This window comes from Seriola dumerili, unplaced genomic scaffold (genome assembly GCF_002260705.1).
Source record: "Seriola dumerili isolate Sdu_G_001 unplaced genomic scaffold, Sdu_1.0 BDQW01000025.1, whole genome shotgun sequence".
Classification (NCBI taxonomy): Eukaryota; Metazoa; Chordata; class Actinopteri; order Carangiformes; family Carangidae; genus Seriola; species Seriola dumerili.
The window spans coordinates 9,609,936-9,626,414 of NW_019174280.1; the positions used below are offsets into that span (position 1 = coordinate 9,609,936).

Consider the following 16,479-nt stretch of genomic DNA (forward strand, 5'->3'; position numbering starts at 1 on the left):
TATCAGTCATCCCCTCATCATCTGCGCCCTACACATGCAAGAAAAGCATGGCACAGTGCCTCGCTTCCCTCCATAAACACAGATACACACACACACACACACACACACACACACACACACTACATACACACATGCATACACAACCACTACCTTCCCAGCATGCAAACCAGTCACCCCCATCGCTCTCTCACTCTCTCTCTCCCCCCCACACACACGCACATGTGAGGAAGCCTCTCACATTCCCACAAGCGTAGAAGCGCTTTGGAGGAATTGGATGGAGCTGCCGCGTCTCTCTCCGGCTGAGAGGGATAAAAACACGCTTTACTGGCTGGTGTACACTGCCCGCTATTTTCCTCAAAACGCAACAGCTTGCTGCTTCTTTTCCTTCGTTCTTGACGTGAAACCAAGTTTTTAGACGCGAAAACCGGAATAGCGACAGTTTTACGCATTAAGGCAACCAGGAAGGACATCACACGAGTGGCTTTTGTGGACTTTTTTTTCCCGCCTCAAATAAACAAGGAGTACAATATTTTTCCGCGGGGAATTACAAGCTGAGCATTCACGACTTTAACGAGGCGGCATGTGATAACGGATTTTCCCTCAGTCGTAATTAGGAGCGTGTTTCTCCGTCCCCGTTGTCCTGAGCGCACATACTCTCCATATGGCGTAAAACGTGCTCCGCGCTGATAAAAGTCATCTAAAAGAGACACATTTTTAATTTGACTCAGACAAACTGTAGGTATGTCAGTACAGAGTCTCCATTAAAGACCTTGGATGTAGTAAAGACTGTGCTGCTGTTTCCCAGCCCTGCATGGGAGCTGTCTCCTGTCATCTTCATTTTCTCCGGCATGGCATTTCAGTGGAAGTAGCCCTCAGAGTGGAAGATGGTTTTTTACCCTCCCTCAGGTCACAGCCGGACCCCCCTCCATGCCTAATGGCACAGTGACAGTGAAAACTCGTCTTTTGTGAAGGTTAGTAGTGAGCTGTGTTTGACCTCTCCAACTCTAAACACTCGCCATGAAACGATTCAGGTTGGCAGCTCCACAGTCTATCTCTTCATTTCCATCCATATTTAATTGGGTTTTGTTGAATATTTGATGCACAGGGAAGTATAACATCAGCCATCAGCCTCTGACAGACTGACGGTCTATTAGTAGCTACATCTACAGTAATTGTCATCTTTCTTCTGTAATTTCATTGGACAGGATCATCTTAAGTGTTGTCTAGTTGAGCCTATTGTGTTTTGACCATGTGTTTTATTAAGTGACTGATTGAGAGGAGGGACTCTTATGATCTCTTCATTGTTCTTGATCTCATAATAATTCCTCTAGGAATACATGATGGCAATATTTACACCTTCAAAGAAGGGTCAAAGGTCATCATTAAAGAGTCAACAGTCATTTTCAGTGAGCCTTTAATGTTAAACCCTCCCATACAGTCATTATTTAATACATATATAAATACTCAGCTTTGAATAAGACTGTGTATGGGGTCTTTTCTCCAAAAAATCTTAAAAATTTCACCTGCTCCTCCCCCCTCATTAAAAAACAATCAGAATCTATAAATATACAAATGTTTTTTGTTTCAAAAGTTTAACTACTGGACACAGAACGTCTCCTATTTCACTTAAAAAGTCAATTCTTGCAGTATTTTCTCTGAATGCTACACGTTTCAACATCACACTCACATCCAATGATCATGATTGGCTTCCAGTTGTGATGTCACAAAATCCTGCTCATAGGTTCACGTGTTAAACTCGGATTTAAGGAGAGCACAAGGAAACTTGATGAATGTGAAAACAGCTTTTTAGAGCCAAGCGCTGCTCATAAATGAAATCGTTCTGCACCGTCAGGGTCACACATCCGCGTAGAGTCACAATAAGCAAAACACATTTTACAGTGAAGAGGAATTTTAACAACAGATGCTCTGTCACTGTGAATTAGGAGTAACTCTCACCTTGAGAGCCGTTTAAAAAACAAGGATAACTCACAGAGCCAAATGGCTCGTAATGAGACATCTCTCGCTGCCAAACATTTTACACAGAAATGCACCCGAGTTTAATTTGAGATTCATTAAGAACTCAGGCGACATATCGACTAATCCTCCTTCACAGATATCAAGCTAACTGGATAATCCTGTTTAAACACCCCTCTGGTAGGTCAGCACTAGCTTCACTTTGTCACTACAGACGTTGATGTGCAAGCCCAGATTTCCTCCTAGAGACCCCCATCTGAGGAAAATATTCTACTTTATCTGATTTGAGGCAGAATTACAGTTTGCTCTGACAGTGTTTCAACAGCCAAATTGAATAAGAAGTTATCTTATTGAAAACAAAACATTAGCAGAATTCAATTATTTCTTAAACTGTGGAGAACGCGCCTCTAGTATCCCTACATGGACCCCACACAGGTCCCAGGTCTCCAGTTTGCGTATCACTGCTGCAGGGCAGACGGGGACACCTCGTGCCTCAGGATGTGGAGTGTGGGTGACTGACTGACAATCGCGACTGTGAGGAAGACAGAATGAGTCATTTTGCACAGATCAACAGGGGGCTCACTCCAGTACATCAACACACACACTATCTCACACACACACACACACACACACACACACACACACACACACACACACACTTTTGACTGGAGCATCTTCTGATTCAATTCAGAACTTAATTCAATTGAGTAGAGCTGAATTTATCACAGGAGGTAATGACATTGATTCAGTGTGAAGGAAGCCGAGACTTTAAAAAAAGAAGAAAAAAAAAAGAAAAGGGATAGGAAAAAAATAAACAAGATGGTGAGGAGGGTGCTGGATTTGACACTTGAGTGGTTGCATCAGAAAATGCACTGCCAAAAGGTCAGTGGGAAAACACAAAGTGACATATTCTCCAGACATATGACTCACCCTTGACAGTTAGTCTGTAGGAGTAAAGCAATGCACAAACACACGCTCGCTATCTGTTTATACTTTGCTTATTCTTTTTTTTTTTCCCTCTGATACAAATTCCTCCTCCTCGATCTGCACCGTGTTTTCTGTCCTCTTTTCATCCCTCGCCTCTTTTTTTAATGACAACCAATTTCCAAAGGAACTTGGGATCAAATAAAAAGGAAACATGAAACACCTTTTAATCCCATAAACCAAATGGCAGTCTGCTTCCCCCGGGTGAGCAACGAGCCCAGGATATCAGGCTCAAGTGATCTGATTATTCAGGAGCCACAATCAGCCAGACCAAAACTAACAGTTATAATCACGGTGGAAAACGAGATGATGAACACGGTGAACCGATTCAACACTGGAAGATAGGATAACTGCTCCCAGGACTGTGTGGGTGTGTACAGACTGAGCTTAATTGACATCTTCCTCTCTTTCCTGTTGGCTCCTGTTGCACTTGTTTAGGGAGGGGAACTTACACTTTCATTATTCCTTCTGCTAATGCAGTTTGCCAAACTCATGTAACTCCCACTGTACCTCACCCACCTTCAGTCTGAGGGGAGGGGTAATGTCGCCTTCTCGTCGAATCTTTAGCAGTTTCTTATCTGTAAATCCTCTTCAAGTCAACATCTGAGTTATGATTATGACTTAGAAAGTTGTTTTTTTTTTTTTTTGGGGGGGGGGGTCTCTATTATATCCATATGTTGTATGATGACATCATAAACGTGTTATCATCTCTACCATGGAGACTGTGAATGCAGCATAATCAAGCAGAATAACTGAAAACATCTGTGTGTCTGTGCATTTTCGGATTCATCTTATGGTTTAGTAACTTTAGGCTCAGAAAGAACAGCTTGTGCAGAATTTTCAGTTTGGCCTAGTGACAAGTTTAGGACCGTAACATATCTGGGTTAACTATCAAAGGGCACAGATTGTAGAGGAAGTCTTTATCTTTTGGGAAAACATCTGCTTTAGTTCTCTCTTTAGTCAAGGAGAGCCGGGCCTTTCCTTCAAACAACAAACCATCTCACATGGGAGTTGGCTGGATTAGCTGTCCTCGCCCTTCTTCAGGACAAAACTAGTGTCACAAGTGACAAGAAATGCAGCAAAAGCCAGTTGGCCATATCAATCCACGCTGACAGAATATTCCACAAGACATACACCAGCTTTTAAAAAAGAAGGAAAAGTCTGGAGTTCAGCAGACAGAGGAGGGCTGTTCGGGACATCTGGGACATTTTTGTTTCTCTGCAGCCATCTTTGAACTCTGACCTTTCTGGAAAAGCAGGGATGAGCAAAGTAAATTAGTGCCACGTGTGGCTGATCTTTTCCTGGTGCAGGTCACATCATGTGTTTATAATCCATGTCACAGCTTTGTGTCATATGTCATCTCATCGCTGTGTTCCACCTTGCCTGTCACATACTGCATACCCATCTTTAAAGGATCATAATAATTGTGATGTAGCATTGTTTCAAACTGCTGACCATTTTCTAAAGCACATGACACAGATTTTAATTTGTGACCTTCTGCGTTATAGGCGGCTGTCGGTTTCCCTTCAGTGAAAATCACCTTAGAACAATAACACATCCTTAGATACACTGTCATTATGGAGAAATGCAATTGCTGCGGGGTCTGCTTTGGATACTCATCCATATTAGTGTGTTTATGGGAGCTTCATTATGGACATCCAACATTTGAGAGTCAGCTGCCAAAAAGCATTACATCTGTGAGCAATTTTGTCCCCCCAAAAAAAGCAAACACGGCTAGCGCAGGAAGGATCATGTGAACTTCTTCTTCCATTATAGGCTGATAGTTTTTGGAAGGCACCAGCTAAGAGGATCGCAGATCGTAACTGCATTTCCTCCCAGCTCCCATTTGGTAAAGTAATTATCTGCTGATTCATGCAATACAAAGTGTACACAGTTTGCAGTTAGTGAAGTAAACACAAAAAAAAAAACAACCAACAGTCTGATCCTTTAACACTTGATACTGTACTGTATTGTACTATACTGTACTATACTATACTATATAATACAATACTATACTATACTATACTGTACTATACTATACTATATAACACAATACTATACTATACTATACTATACTATACTGTACTATACTATACTATACTATACCATACAGTATTATAGCTACTATAATTTATTGGACCTAACCTTTAATGGCAGACAGGCAGAGTTATGACAGCAGTTCCACTGAATAACTTAGTTATATTTCACTTGAATAACAAGAAAACACATTCCACTATATTCCTCTGTCTATGGACGTATACCTTTCTTTTCCACCACCCTGAACTGTGTTTGTGCTTGACTGTGGCGTAGGTGTACTTTGAAATGAAACACTTAAGTTTGACCTGGGCATTAAAACACTTGACAGTCTCTTTATTTTATAGTACTTCAAGGTAAAAGTGGTGTCAAGAACTGGTTGTACTAAAATCAGATACCGTTCCACCAGGCTTTGGAAAAGAGCAGGAAGTAAACTGCACTGAACATTTGCCAAACTTCACATTTTTCCAAAATACACCGAGACAGGACCTAACCCTAGTGTTTTTTGGAGGGTAGTCTTCCATGTTTCCATGTTTGACTCTCAGCTCCATGATATTATGGCAGGTGACCTTAACTGCAGCAGCAGGGGGCTTGTCTGTCTCTCCATTAAAGTCCAGACCAGGAGGAAAAAAACAATAGTTATACAGTCCCTTTTTTCACATTTATTAGAGCAATTTGGCCTGAGTTAATCTTACCAAAGCAGTTTATGACATAGAAAAGAAAACACATGACCCACTCTAACTATAATGGGAGACATACTGTAATGGATGCCAATTTTTCTCTCCCCACCAGGCTCCATTTTTATCTTCCTACTCATTCCTCTCTTATTACATCTCTCCTTGCTGCTTTCCTTCTTACGCCATCTGTGTCCATATTCGATGTCTTTCTCCATGACGTGTTAGTACACAACTCACTGAAGTGACTCATTTGAGACACACTTTTTCTCAGCCTGCTTCTAGAGTCAAAAAAAAAGTCTCTGGAGTTTGTTACATGTAGATCAAAGCACCTCCTCTTTTCTCTTTCTCCCTGTCTTCCCCCTCCTGATTTTCTTGCATCTTTACTTTCCTCCGTATCCTACGTCTTCTCTTTTTCTGTCTGCACCATCTGCCTTGTTCGCTTTCCTCTTCCACTCTCTTAGTGGTTTCCTCTGTAATGTGTGGGACTAGAGACGGCAGAACTGGAGTGCTTTAGCACAAATCGCATAAACAAGATGTAATTAACACCCTTAACGCAATGCTAACACTAGAGAGTCAGAAAATGCAGGTTTTTTTTTTTTTTTTTGCAAGCACCTTTCATGCCAAGCTCTCTGTCGCTCTCACCCTCTGTCTTCATCGTTGGTGTCTCCCTTTCACCACCTCCTCTTCTCATTTCATCCTCCTTCCCAGTTCCCTTATCTCTCCCTCCATTCTGTCCCCAATTCTCCTCCAGCATCTTTTACTGCCCCCCCCATCACACCTCTATAAAATAGCTGCAAAGGACCATATGCTCTGACATGAACATTTGTTTTTGCCCAATATTTGCACATAGAAATAGAAATATAACTGAAAATGATATATGGGAAATGTCCCTTTGTTGACAGGATACAGTCTTAATGATATACCTGTCATTCCTGTGCACACATCTGGTAGTTGCTATAGAAACGTGTCACCTAGCAGCGGCACATGTAGTTGCTATAGGGACAATGCGTCATGTGACGTCTCCTATAGATTAGGTTACTTGTCGTTATCGTGCTACAAAAGGCATCTCCTCGCACAAAGACGCAGCACATGCAGAGCAGTTTCACACAGGAAGTGCTACAGTGTAGAAGGTGAAATGTCTGCTGATGTAGTGGGAATTTTTATTATTATTATTTTCTTAATGTAACTCATGTAAGAGTGTCAGTAAATGGTTAAATGTCACTAGTAGGAGAGTAAAATCTGCTCCCTGGAGGGAGGAAGCTGTATTAAATTGTGTTAATAGTTTTCTTACTTTGTGTATGCACAGATAAACAGCGGAAGCAATTTAGTCATTATTAAGGGGATCACACGACAGCTAATTCATTATTCATTTAACACTAATTTAGAAAACTGCTCATCAAGGCAGCGAAATGGAAAATAAAGCAGTGGATTTCGCATTATTTATAAGTTTTATCTGATAGGAGGTGAAAAAAAACTAACATTAATATTCATAGAGTCTGTGCATGATTAGCATGTGATAATTTCAAAAAAAGAAAAAAAAGAAAAAAAAGAAAATGTTGCAGAAAACAGCAAGTTTTCTGTCCTCTAAAGACTAAAACACAAAACACTGAAGGATTATTTCATGAAGGTATTCTGCTGCCATAAATAAGGTTTACATAGAGTATCAACAACCAGGTGTGGAGCACCTGTCACTTCATGTGGTCACTGCAGATTCTCCACTATACAAAGCCTTGCTGTGTCAGAGCCCGAGTGGTTTTTCATTAGGCTGTCGGCGTGTCTGTTAGGACAGCATTTCGTTGTCTCTGCACCACTTATTTCTTACACCAGCCTTGTTAAAACTACACATGCACTAAGCTTGTTTTCTGCCTCTGTCCCGTCAAAGGCAGGAAAAGCACTTCACTTTCCTCTCCTCTACTGTCAGGCCTTCCTGTCTTCTTTCCATCCTCACTTTGTCTCCTCTAAACAAGCTTCAAAACAGTTTTCACCATTGTTTTTTCAGTGTAGGCTTTCAGTCTCTGGTTATGACTCAGTGTTGCACCCAGGTAGATGCACTGTTGCAAATATCTGCTTCTATATCCTTCTTGCTTTTTTTTTTTTTAACCCTGTTCTTCTCCTGTTCCTGAGTCTCTGTTGTGATCTTTTCCTCTCATGTTTTTTGTCACCTCCTGTCTCCTTTCCTCCTGCTCTCCCATCCATCCTTTTCTCTACTTTCAGTAAACGGAGGAAATCTCTCCCCCTGCTCTTGAAACATTGTGTGGGTTCCTGTCTGACGCACACTAAGGAACGAAAGGAGAAAATCAAGTAGAGAGAGACAGAGTGAGCGAGAGCGCAGGAAAACCAGAGAAGAGAGGCTGGTTGTGTTTGCCCTTGTGTGATTCACCATCTGTGTTAAATCACTTTCCTACAGCAGTGTTACCAATATGATGATTGGCATGAAAAGTACATTAAAAAGAGGAGAGGAGGAGAGAGCGTCTGGTCTTATGTGTGATTCACTGTTACTTTAAAAGCTCTGTCTGACTTAGAATCTTAAATCAGACTTTACGGCTTTGAGATATGGAGATGAAAAGAAAGGAAGGAAGTGAGAAAGAGGACCAAATAGAAGAAAATTAAAATTAGAGACAGATTAAAAATAGATCCAAGAGGACAGAGGGTGGAGGATGAGAGAGACAAACAGAGAGAGATAAGATGAGAAAGTCAGCTGGGGTGGAGGAAAAGGAGGCAAGGAGAAGGAAAAAAAAAAAAAAGATTCAGGGTCACAACCAGAAAGCATAAGCAGACAGACTGAGGGTGAAAATGGAAGAGAGAGGGAAGAAAGAGAGATGGAGGGAGATATGGAAGCAAGGAGGGAGAGACAAATTATAAAATAGGCAGACGAAGGTCATGGGTGTGTTCTCATTCCCATGCTAAATCTGTTATTTCCCCTTATATACACAGACATGCACAGACGTACACACAAACTGGCACCAAATTAATACACTCACTGTGAAACGTTTACCCCCCTGCATCTGAAGATAATGCATCGCGAGCACATTCAACTCCAGATAACGTCTCACAATTGTATTCTAGCTGCTAATAATGCATCACAGTCCCATTTCAGAATCTTTTACTCATGACCTTAGTGAGTCTCATACCCCAAAAAATAATACTCATGGTTATTGACATTTGATGTTTTTAAAATGTTCTACAGCAGCAGAACATTTAAAAATGTCAGGAAGGTTGTCAGCAGGAACGCTGAACAGAGCTACAGCTATTCACTGGTGATCGTGTGGCAGCTGAGCCTGAACTGCCGCGGATCACTCTGGTGACATTATGTCAGCTGTTTTATATTTTCATCCACAATTTCAAAGTTCAGGAACAGAGCAAGAAAATCAACCTGTAGCTATGAAATTACTCTGAAGAGTAATACTTTGAATTTCCATTCAAATTCTCTACCTTCTAATATTGTAATATAGTCTATTTAATCCTCTTAGTGCTAAACAAGACAATGCTAATGTTCATGAGCCCAGATTAACAGGCATTTAAACCCAAATGAAGACTCTCAAAATAAGCCTGTGTTTGTTTTAAGACCTCCTCCTTCTAATAACTATTAATAGACATCTGAGCAGCTGGTGAGCAGAGAGACTATGATTCATTTGAATATGATGAACTGCAGGTCCGCATTTCCTGTTTTATAACAGCAACAACAATGTAAATAATGCTAATAACGGCAACAATAACAATGCAAATGCAGTAAATACTGGATGTAAATCAAAATAAATAAACTACAGTCCAAGACAGTCTGTGTGTCTGAGTTACTCTCTCATACACACAGGAAGAACACAGTAAACAAACATCCAGCAAAAATAAATGTATGACACGCGCACACATGCACACGCCTGTCGTGTCCACATTATCTTCAAAGCTGACATTCAACAACAAAACATCGACAGTGAACAGAGCGTATCGTTGTACTGGGTGTTTCGTATGTGTACGTCTATCACTGCCTGGCTGTAAATAGCATTTCTTGAACTTGGAGAGACGTCGGAAGTCTGACACACATTCCCTGTAAACGTGTGTAAAAAACCTGTCACCTGCAGCTTTGCAAGAGTCACTGCTGTAAGTGATGTGACACTCTTGTATAAAATAAGAGAAACAGAGCTGTGATCCTTGGAGCTGGTTCAATCTGCTTGATTGTGGGAGATGAATATTGAGCGTTTTACACCTCCTATATTCAGACCATCTGGGAGACTTTGGCTGTGTGGAATGCATATGTGAATGTCTGTGTATCTGTGCCTCTACCAAATGGATGTTTTTTTTTTTGTTTTTTTTATGAGTTGCATCTTTTTGAGTGTGTGTACAAAAGACCAGAAAACATCAGCTCTAAGTCACTGGTCCTCCCGCGGCCTTGGGCACAAACACACCCTCACAACAGATGCTGGACATACAGTACATTTTACACTCATGGCTAATGTGTATCTGCATGTGTACCTGCAGGTTAAGTATGACGGCAGCAGCAGGTGTGCTAACAGGCTTGGCAAAGCTAAAACGCCAAGACTCTGCCCGCTCTCAGCACCGACCCATACCACCTACATCCCCAGGCCTGGGAAACCCCGCCCCAGAGGCCGCCCCCAGGTGATCATCTGAGCCTTATTTTCACAAACTGAATGTTATTACAAAGGTTGTTAGGACCTGTGACTGCAAATAAACTTTTTTTATTAACTACACTATGTGACAGGAAACTGGTGAAAAGTACTTCTATGTGATTCATGAGCTAAACTGGTTTTAATGTTACAAAAAAAAAACAGTACTGACTTTTTGTAACATTCCTTTGTGCCAGATGTTAAGGTCCTTGCAAATGCTTTTGAATCTCTACGGTTTAGGCTAGTTTAACATCATTGTATGTCACTACATTTATGTCTCCAAAACCTACTGACTGTGTTTTCTTTACAAACTTTCCATTTAGAAAGAGAAAGCGACGCACTGATGTTGTGGTGGTACGCGGCAGGCTCCGCCTCTACTCCGCCTCTGGGTTTTTCCTTCTCCTCGGACTGGTCATCTTAGCCATAGGGATCGGCATGGCGACACTGGGTTACTGGCCGCACAGTGAAACCATGCCCTCAGCCAAATCGGTGACCCGAGGGGGATCTAAGACAGCTACTGCTGGAGGAGCCAAAACATCTTCCACAGGTGATGGAAATGGGGCTCACATATCTGTCACAGACGGGGAAATGGCTAACTCCAGCACAAGTCATAATGTGCAAGGTAAGGAAAGAACAAGGTGATCACAATCTGATTTTCTGACTCCTAATATTAAATGGCTCCAATCCTCCACGTCTTGTGCACATAGGTACGCCCTCCAAGCAGACCGGGGGAGCTCTGACACGCTTCCTGGAACAGCATCGGCACTCTGAGAGGATGAAGATGTTCGGGCCTTTCACCATGGGCATTGGGATTTTTATCTTCATCTGTGCTAATGCCATACTTCATGAAAACAGAGACAGAGAAACAAAGGTATGGTGGAAATTAGCAGATCCACTCACACATACTGAAACATACATCTGTTTCTAAGTGGACACGGTGAAGTCAAATACTAGAATTATTCATAGAATTTGTGGGTCATCTGACACAGAAACTGAATTTAGAAAAGTTTCTGAGCTAATATTTCACACAGATTCATATTAAACACAAATATAAAGATAAGTCAGTAGAACTTGTAGTTAATATTCCTTTCCTCTCCTGTATTCTCATTTCTGTTCTGCCTCCACTCTCTACAAAGTGAGGAGCATGTACACTGCAATCATCCATATTCATCATCTCTACATAACTAAGATGCAGATCAGATTTCCTCCAACCTCCTTCCACCCTTATCTCTGTTCCTCTGCTCTTTTGCCCTCTCCTTCCCCTCCCTGATTCAATTCATCCCCACTTCCTCCCTTCCAGGTAATCAATGTGAGAAACAAACAAACTGTACAAAAACAAAACTGTAGAATAATAATTGGTTGTGGTGGAATATTAAATATATTGTCAGGTCATCCAAAGATGAATACTACTGCTGCTTATAATATATTCTTCTTCTGCACTAGATAATCCATATGAGAGACATGTACTCCACAGTCATTGATATCCATCGCCTCAGGCAGAAAGAGCAAAAACAACAGCATCACCGCAACAGCACCTATGCCCGAGAGGTTGGCGACCTACGAACCTTTGGAGCTGCCAGCAACTCCCTTCTGGCCTTCTCCTCTCGGGCAGGGGGAATTGCCGGTGGGGGCTCTACAGAGGATGAGGTGCTGTTAGGGGATGAGGAGTTTCACAAACACAGGGATCAGGCTAAGTTGGATTGTAGCTTCGCAGGCCTGCTGGCGCCGCTCTACAAGGATCGTCCCTTCTGTGGTCCAGGGCTCGGGCTCACTCACTCGGATTCCATTCGACATCAGTGGTCGGTGGACGGAGATGGGGAGAAGGGAGGACACCATGCTCGCTCAATTGTCTCCTCCTCTATCTCTGCATTTACCCTGCCCGTTATAAAACTCAACAACTGCGTTATTGATGAACCGGAGATGGAGGTGATTACTGAGGAGGACAGAGGAGGAGAGAGAAGAGAGGGAGAGAGGTCACAGCCCCTGAGCTCCATGGAGTCTCTGGCGGTCCCTGTAGCATCTGTTGCCAAGGCCTCCAAACCACCGAGCTTACACCGGAGTAACTCCGCCTCCTCCTATTCCCACTGCTCCTCTATCTCCTCTTCCTCCCTCTCCCCTGCTCCCTCCTCTACCTCAGGCTGCTGGCTGTCCCCTGGAGCAGCAAGGAGTGACTTTGGCTCCAACTCATCTCTGCAAATGCTCAGCAGCCACTCCAAATCTCTGGACCTGGAGCGCGGGCCCAGCATGCTCAGCGTGCATCCGGAGCAGCGGAAGCACCCCAGCTGGCCCCGCCTTGACCGTAGCAACAGCAGCCGCAGTAACAGTGGCAACCGGGGCAGCAGTAAAGGCTACATGCGGCTGGAGGACAGGGAGGAGCAAGGGGAGCGGCTGCTGGATGTGTCATCGTCTGTGACAGCGAGGCGTGACTACAGTAAGCGTGAGAAGCTGCTAATGATATCGAGGTCGCATAATAATCTGAGCTTTGAGCATGATGAGTTTAACAGCAACACACTGAAGAGAGGCAGCTCTGAGACTCGATTCTGAAGGTCCTGAAGTAAAGGTTGTTCTTTTTCTGTAAATTGCTCTCCAGACAGTCTGAGTGTACAGTGTTTGTGTCAGGGGGAACTGACGAGTGTAACAGCTGCACCCCGGAGAGAGGAAACACTAACGTGGTTTCAAAAACACTTTTTTGCGCAGCAGGCTGGAGAGTAGTGAATGATGGACCGTCTTGTAAAAGGACCATCAGTAAAAGGTTCAGACCTCATGTCAGCGAGACACTGAATGCCTACTGCACCAGGTCCAGTGGTGCTGTTCTGTAGCCGACCCTGACCTGTGACCTCTGTGGAGGGAGGCAAGGGAAGGGAGAATCTTTCTACAGGGATGAAATAAAGAAAGTCACGATACATCATCAGTTTACTTTATACAAAAATAGTTCTTGTAAGTTTGAACAGGATATCAACCCTGAGACGAGGCTTTAGGATCGATACTGTTTCATTGTAACAGGCTTTGAAAATTGCTTTTTGGTGACAGGATTACATTCAGGCAGCTGCTGTGAAATCAATGACAAATTGAAAGAGCTTTGAGCAAGTTTTCTCAGTGACATAAAAGCAAATTCTTTATAACACAGCCAAGACCAAACCTGAGAAATGAGCAAGACCAGTTTAATATCAGAAGAAGAGAAATATTTATCTATACCGCACGTTTGAAAACAAAGCTACAAAGTGCTTAATAAGGTTGTATAGAGAGACGAAGGCTGATGATGGTAATTTTCAATTAACACAGATATGACAACTAAACTGATCCAGAACCGGCTGGTAACTTATTACCCGGTGTAAACCTGTGTAAGAGCATGTAACAGAATACTGCAGTGACAAGGCTCCTAAGCCCAAAAGATATAGATATTAGTGGTAAGCTACTTGTTTTCACTGTGGTTACAGTGTTTGTCTGATCCTCAGACTGTAGTAGATATAGAGACTGGGCCACACAAAGAGCAAAGTCAGACAAAGTCGGTTACTTCAATGTCAGTAGGCCAGAGAAAATCGAGCTGACAGGCTGGAAAATACAATAACAGAGTCTGTGTTACCCTGCAGTCACAATTTTACTGCCCTTTCTCTAGAACTGTAGTAGGAAGTTTTGTATGTCCACTACTGAAAAATGGACTTAACAATCACTGTCAGTTTATTTCTCACTAAAAAAGATTGTGATTGACTTCACTCAGGATATGCAGTGTATTGTTTGTATATTGATCATTTTTGTCTCTTCATAAACCTATTTAGTAGAAAACCCTACTATTTGAGTATTTGTAGACCAGAAGTCTGATGATTAGGTTTGTAAGTAATGATTTTTCTGTGAACACATTTACCAGAGCTCAAGTCAAACTAGAAGTCAAAAAAGTTATTCAATTTATAAAGCAAATAGTCACATCTGAGGCATTTCTGCTTCACAAATTACTTTAACAATTGAGCTATTCGGATTGTCATCGATTCATTTTAGGCTCTGCATGACTGATTGAAGACTACCTGATCAGTATAAAACAGTGATGATAGAGTACTGATTTTGCATTGAGCCGACACTAAATCACTACATACACACCTATCTTTATAAATCCAGGGACTTGTACACAATGAAATGTCAGCCATGCTGTTTTCCGTCACATTTCTCATTTGGCGACAAATCTTTTGTTGCTTTTTTAAAAATTTTTTATTCACCGTGTGATGAAGATCGGAGAATTGAGTTCAGGAATTCAGCTACTGAGCGTCATTGTAATAATGTCTCAGAATATGATCTTTTCTCATTACGTCATCACATGTTGGAAGTGTGTGTCCGAGCCGACATGATGCGTCTGTATTGCTCAATAGCTGTTTCATATTCTGTTTTGCTGTCAGATTGAACACATCTGTAAATGTTGTTAGGAATATGTTCTGTGCTGCTTTTAATGAAAGACATGTGAAGAGTAACACATGTTGTCATTTTGAAATCTAACCTGATGTGTGGTGAAAAAGACAGAGCCCCTTTTAAGAGTACAGGAATCTTACCAGAGAGCTTCATTAACTGGTCCCCAGCAGTTTATGGGTCAATGTCTAATTTTGTCCTCTCTGAAAATAAACTGTATTTTCACCGAAGCGTGTTTTGTCCGAATGAGTGTATTTAACCAGTGCCGATCCCTACACATGGATTCACACATAGCTCTTCTATTGCTTTTCTCAAGGGTTAGTGGAAGGCAACAGCAGGTATACACACACATACACACACACACACCAACATATCATCCGACCACACACCTAAACACAACTTCCCGATACATCACTAATTCATTTTTCTCTATCTATTTCTTGCTCCTTCTTTCTTTGTCTCCTGCACAGAAAATAATAAGCAAAGGTCAAGATGAGTCATCAACAATTATCATATGCTCTGTAGCTTTGTGAGATAACCACACACATACACACACACACACACACACACACACACACACACACACACACACACACACACACACACACACACACACACACACACACACACACACACACATACAAAAGATTGTACTCACATGAAAGCAAGTATCATATTCCTCCTCAAATGCAAATATAAAGACACAAAAGCATAAATATTCACACACGCATATACATGCTTACAATCCAATTCAAAAGATGCAGGCTGATGATGCTGTCTCTGTCTGTGTTACCGAGGGAACAGATGATAATCCTAACCCTTTCCGAAGGCAAGAAACATATTTAGGTAGCAGAGATGGGTGATGTCACATCATGTTAACATTAAGCAGGTAAACTAAAATTACCTGGTTGAGGGTTTCCGTCAATCTCTTTGTTAAACGAGCTGAGGGTTTACTGTAAGTCTGAAATATTTTTGAAACAACAGTTTTGCCTTCAGCGGTTGACTCAGTGTTGTTGTTTTAATCACATAATGTTGGAGCACCTTGTTGCCAGGAAACATTAGGATATAACCTTGACCTTGTGTCCATCCACTATCATTAAAAAAAAAGCTATATAGGACAACTGTGACCCCACACCCATTACAGTTTCAATCACAAACAAGCCTTGTTGTTCTGAAGGTTCTATCAAAGTCAAATGCACAAATGCACTTGGGATACAAACCTTCCTCTAACTACATTTTGGTTGCTAAGCAAATCTCTGTGCTTGCCCTGTTGAGACAGATGGTTGACCAGTGAAAGCAACTGAATCATCTAAATCCAAGTGCCTTTCCTCAGTAGTCCTTGCTGCTTCAACAGGTGGTGTATCCAGGTCTGTGTGTGTTTACTTCCTGAGAGACATCGTGACCAAACTGAGCACGACACACGCTCTGCATCATCTGTGTTTGTTCAGTCCCGAGTTGATGTGTTACGGGGAGACAGCTAATGCCTTTTCACCTCTTCGCCTGTGTCACATACTTCAGCTAACAGAGGGCCTGTGAGCCTGTTATGAAGATACTCACAGTCTTGCAGCTTTCTGTAAATTACGAGACGTGCGTAAGCTTACTAATACAATTTTCATGTTGCCGCTTAGCAAGGCTCAGCTTATTGACTTGCTGTAATATCTATCTGTTTAAGAATAAGGCAGGGGATATTACAGTGTATATATATATATATTTTTTTCATGAGAAGACTAAACCCAGCAATGAATTTATCCTACAAACAGATGTTGTCTATGTACACTGTTATACTGGGTGATATGTTC

The 16,479-nt window shown here is 41.9% G+C and overlaps 1 protein-coding gene across 1 annotated transcript; it reads left to right on the forward strand.

The window, feature by feature from the left end:
• Positions 1-719: 719 nt before the first annotated feature.
• tmem200a (transmembrane protein 200A) lies at positions 720-14,899 on the forward strand. The gene is made up of 5 exons (XM_022763936.1): positions 720-971; positions 10,143-10,280; positions 10,612-10,910; positions 10,996-11,159; positions 11,732-14,899. Exons 2-5 carry the CDS (start codon positions 10,150-10,152, stop codon positions 12,830-12,832), a joined length of 1,695 nt encoding a protein of 564 aa, XP_022619657.1. The 5' UTR covers positions 720-971; positions 10,143-10,149; the 3' UTR covers positions 12,833-14,899.
• The last annotated feature ends 1,580 nt before the right edge of the window (positions 14,900-16,479 follow it).

Excerpts from the sequence above, each read along its gene's own strand:
- tmem200a (XM_022763936.1), top strand. The coding sequence starts at position 10,150 with ATGACGGCAGCAGCAGGTGTGCTAACAGGCTTGGCAAAGCTAAAACGC. Across the intron at positions 10,281-10,611 it reads GCCCCAGAGGCCGCCCCCAG|AAAGAGAAAGCGACGCACTG; the intron begins GTGATCATCTGA and ends CTTTCCATTTAG. Across the intron at positions 10,911-10,995 it reads CACAAGTCATAATGTGCAAG|GTACGCCCTCCAAGCAGACC; the intron begins GTAAGGAAAGAA and ends TTGTGCACATAG.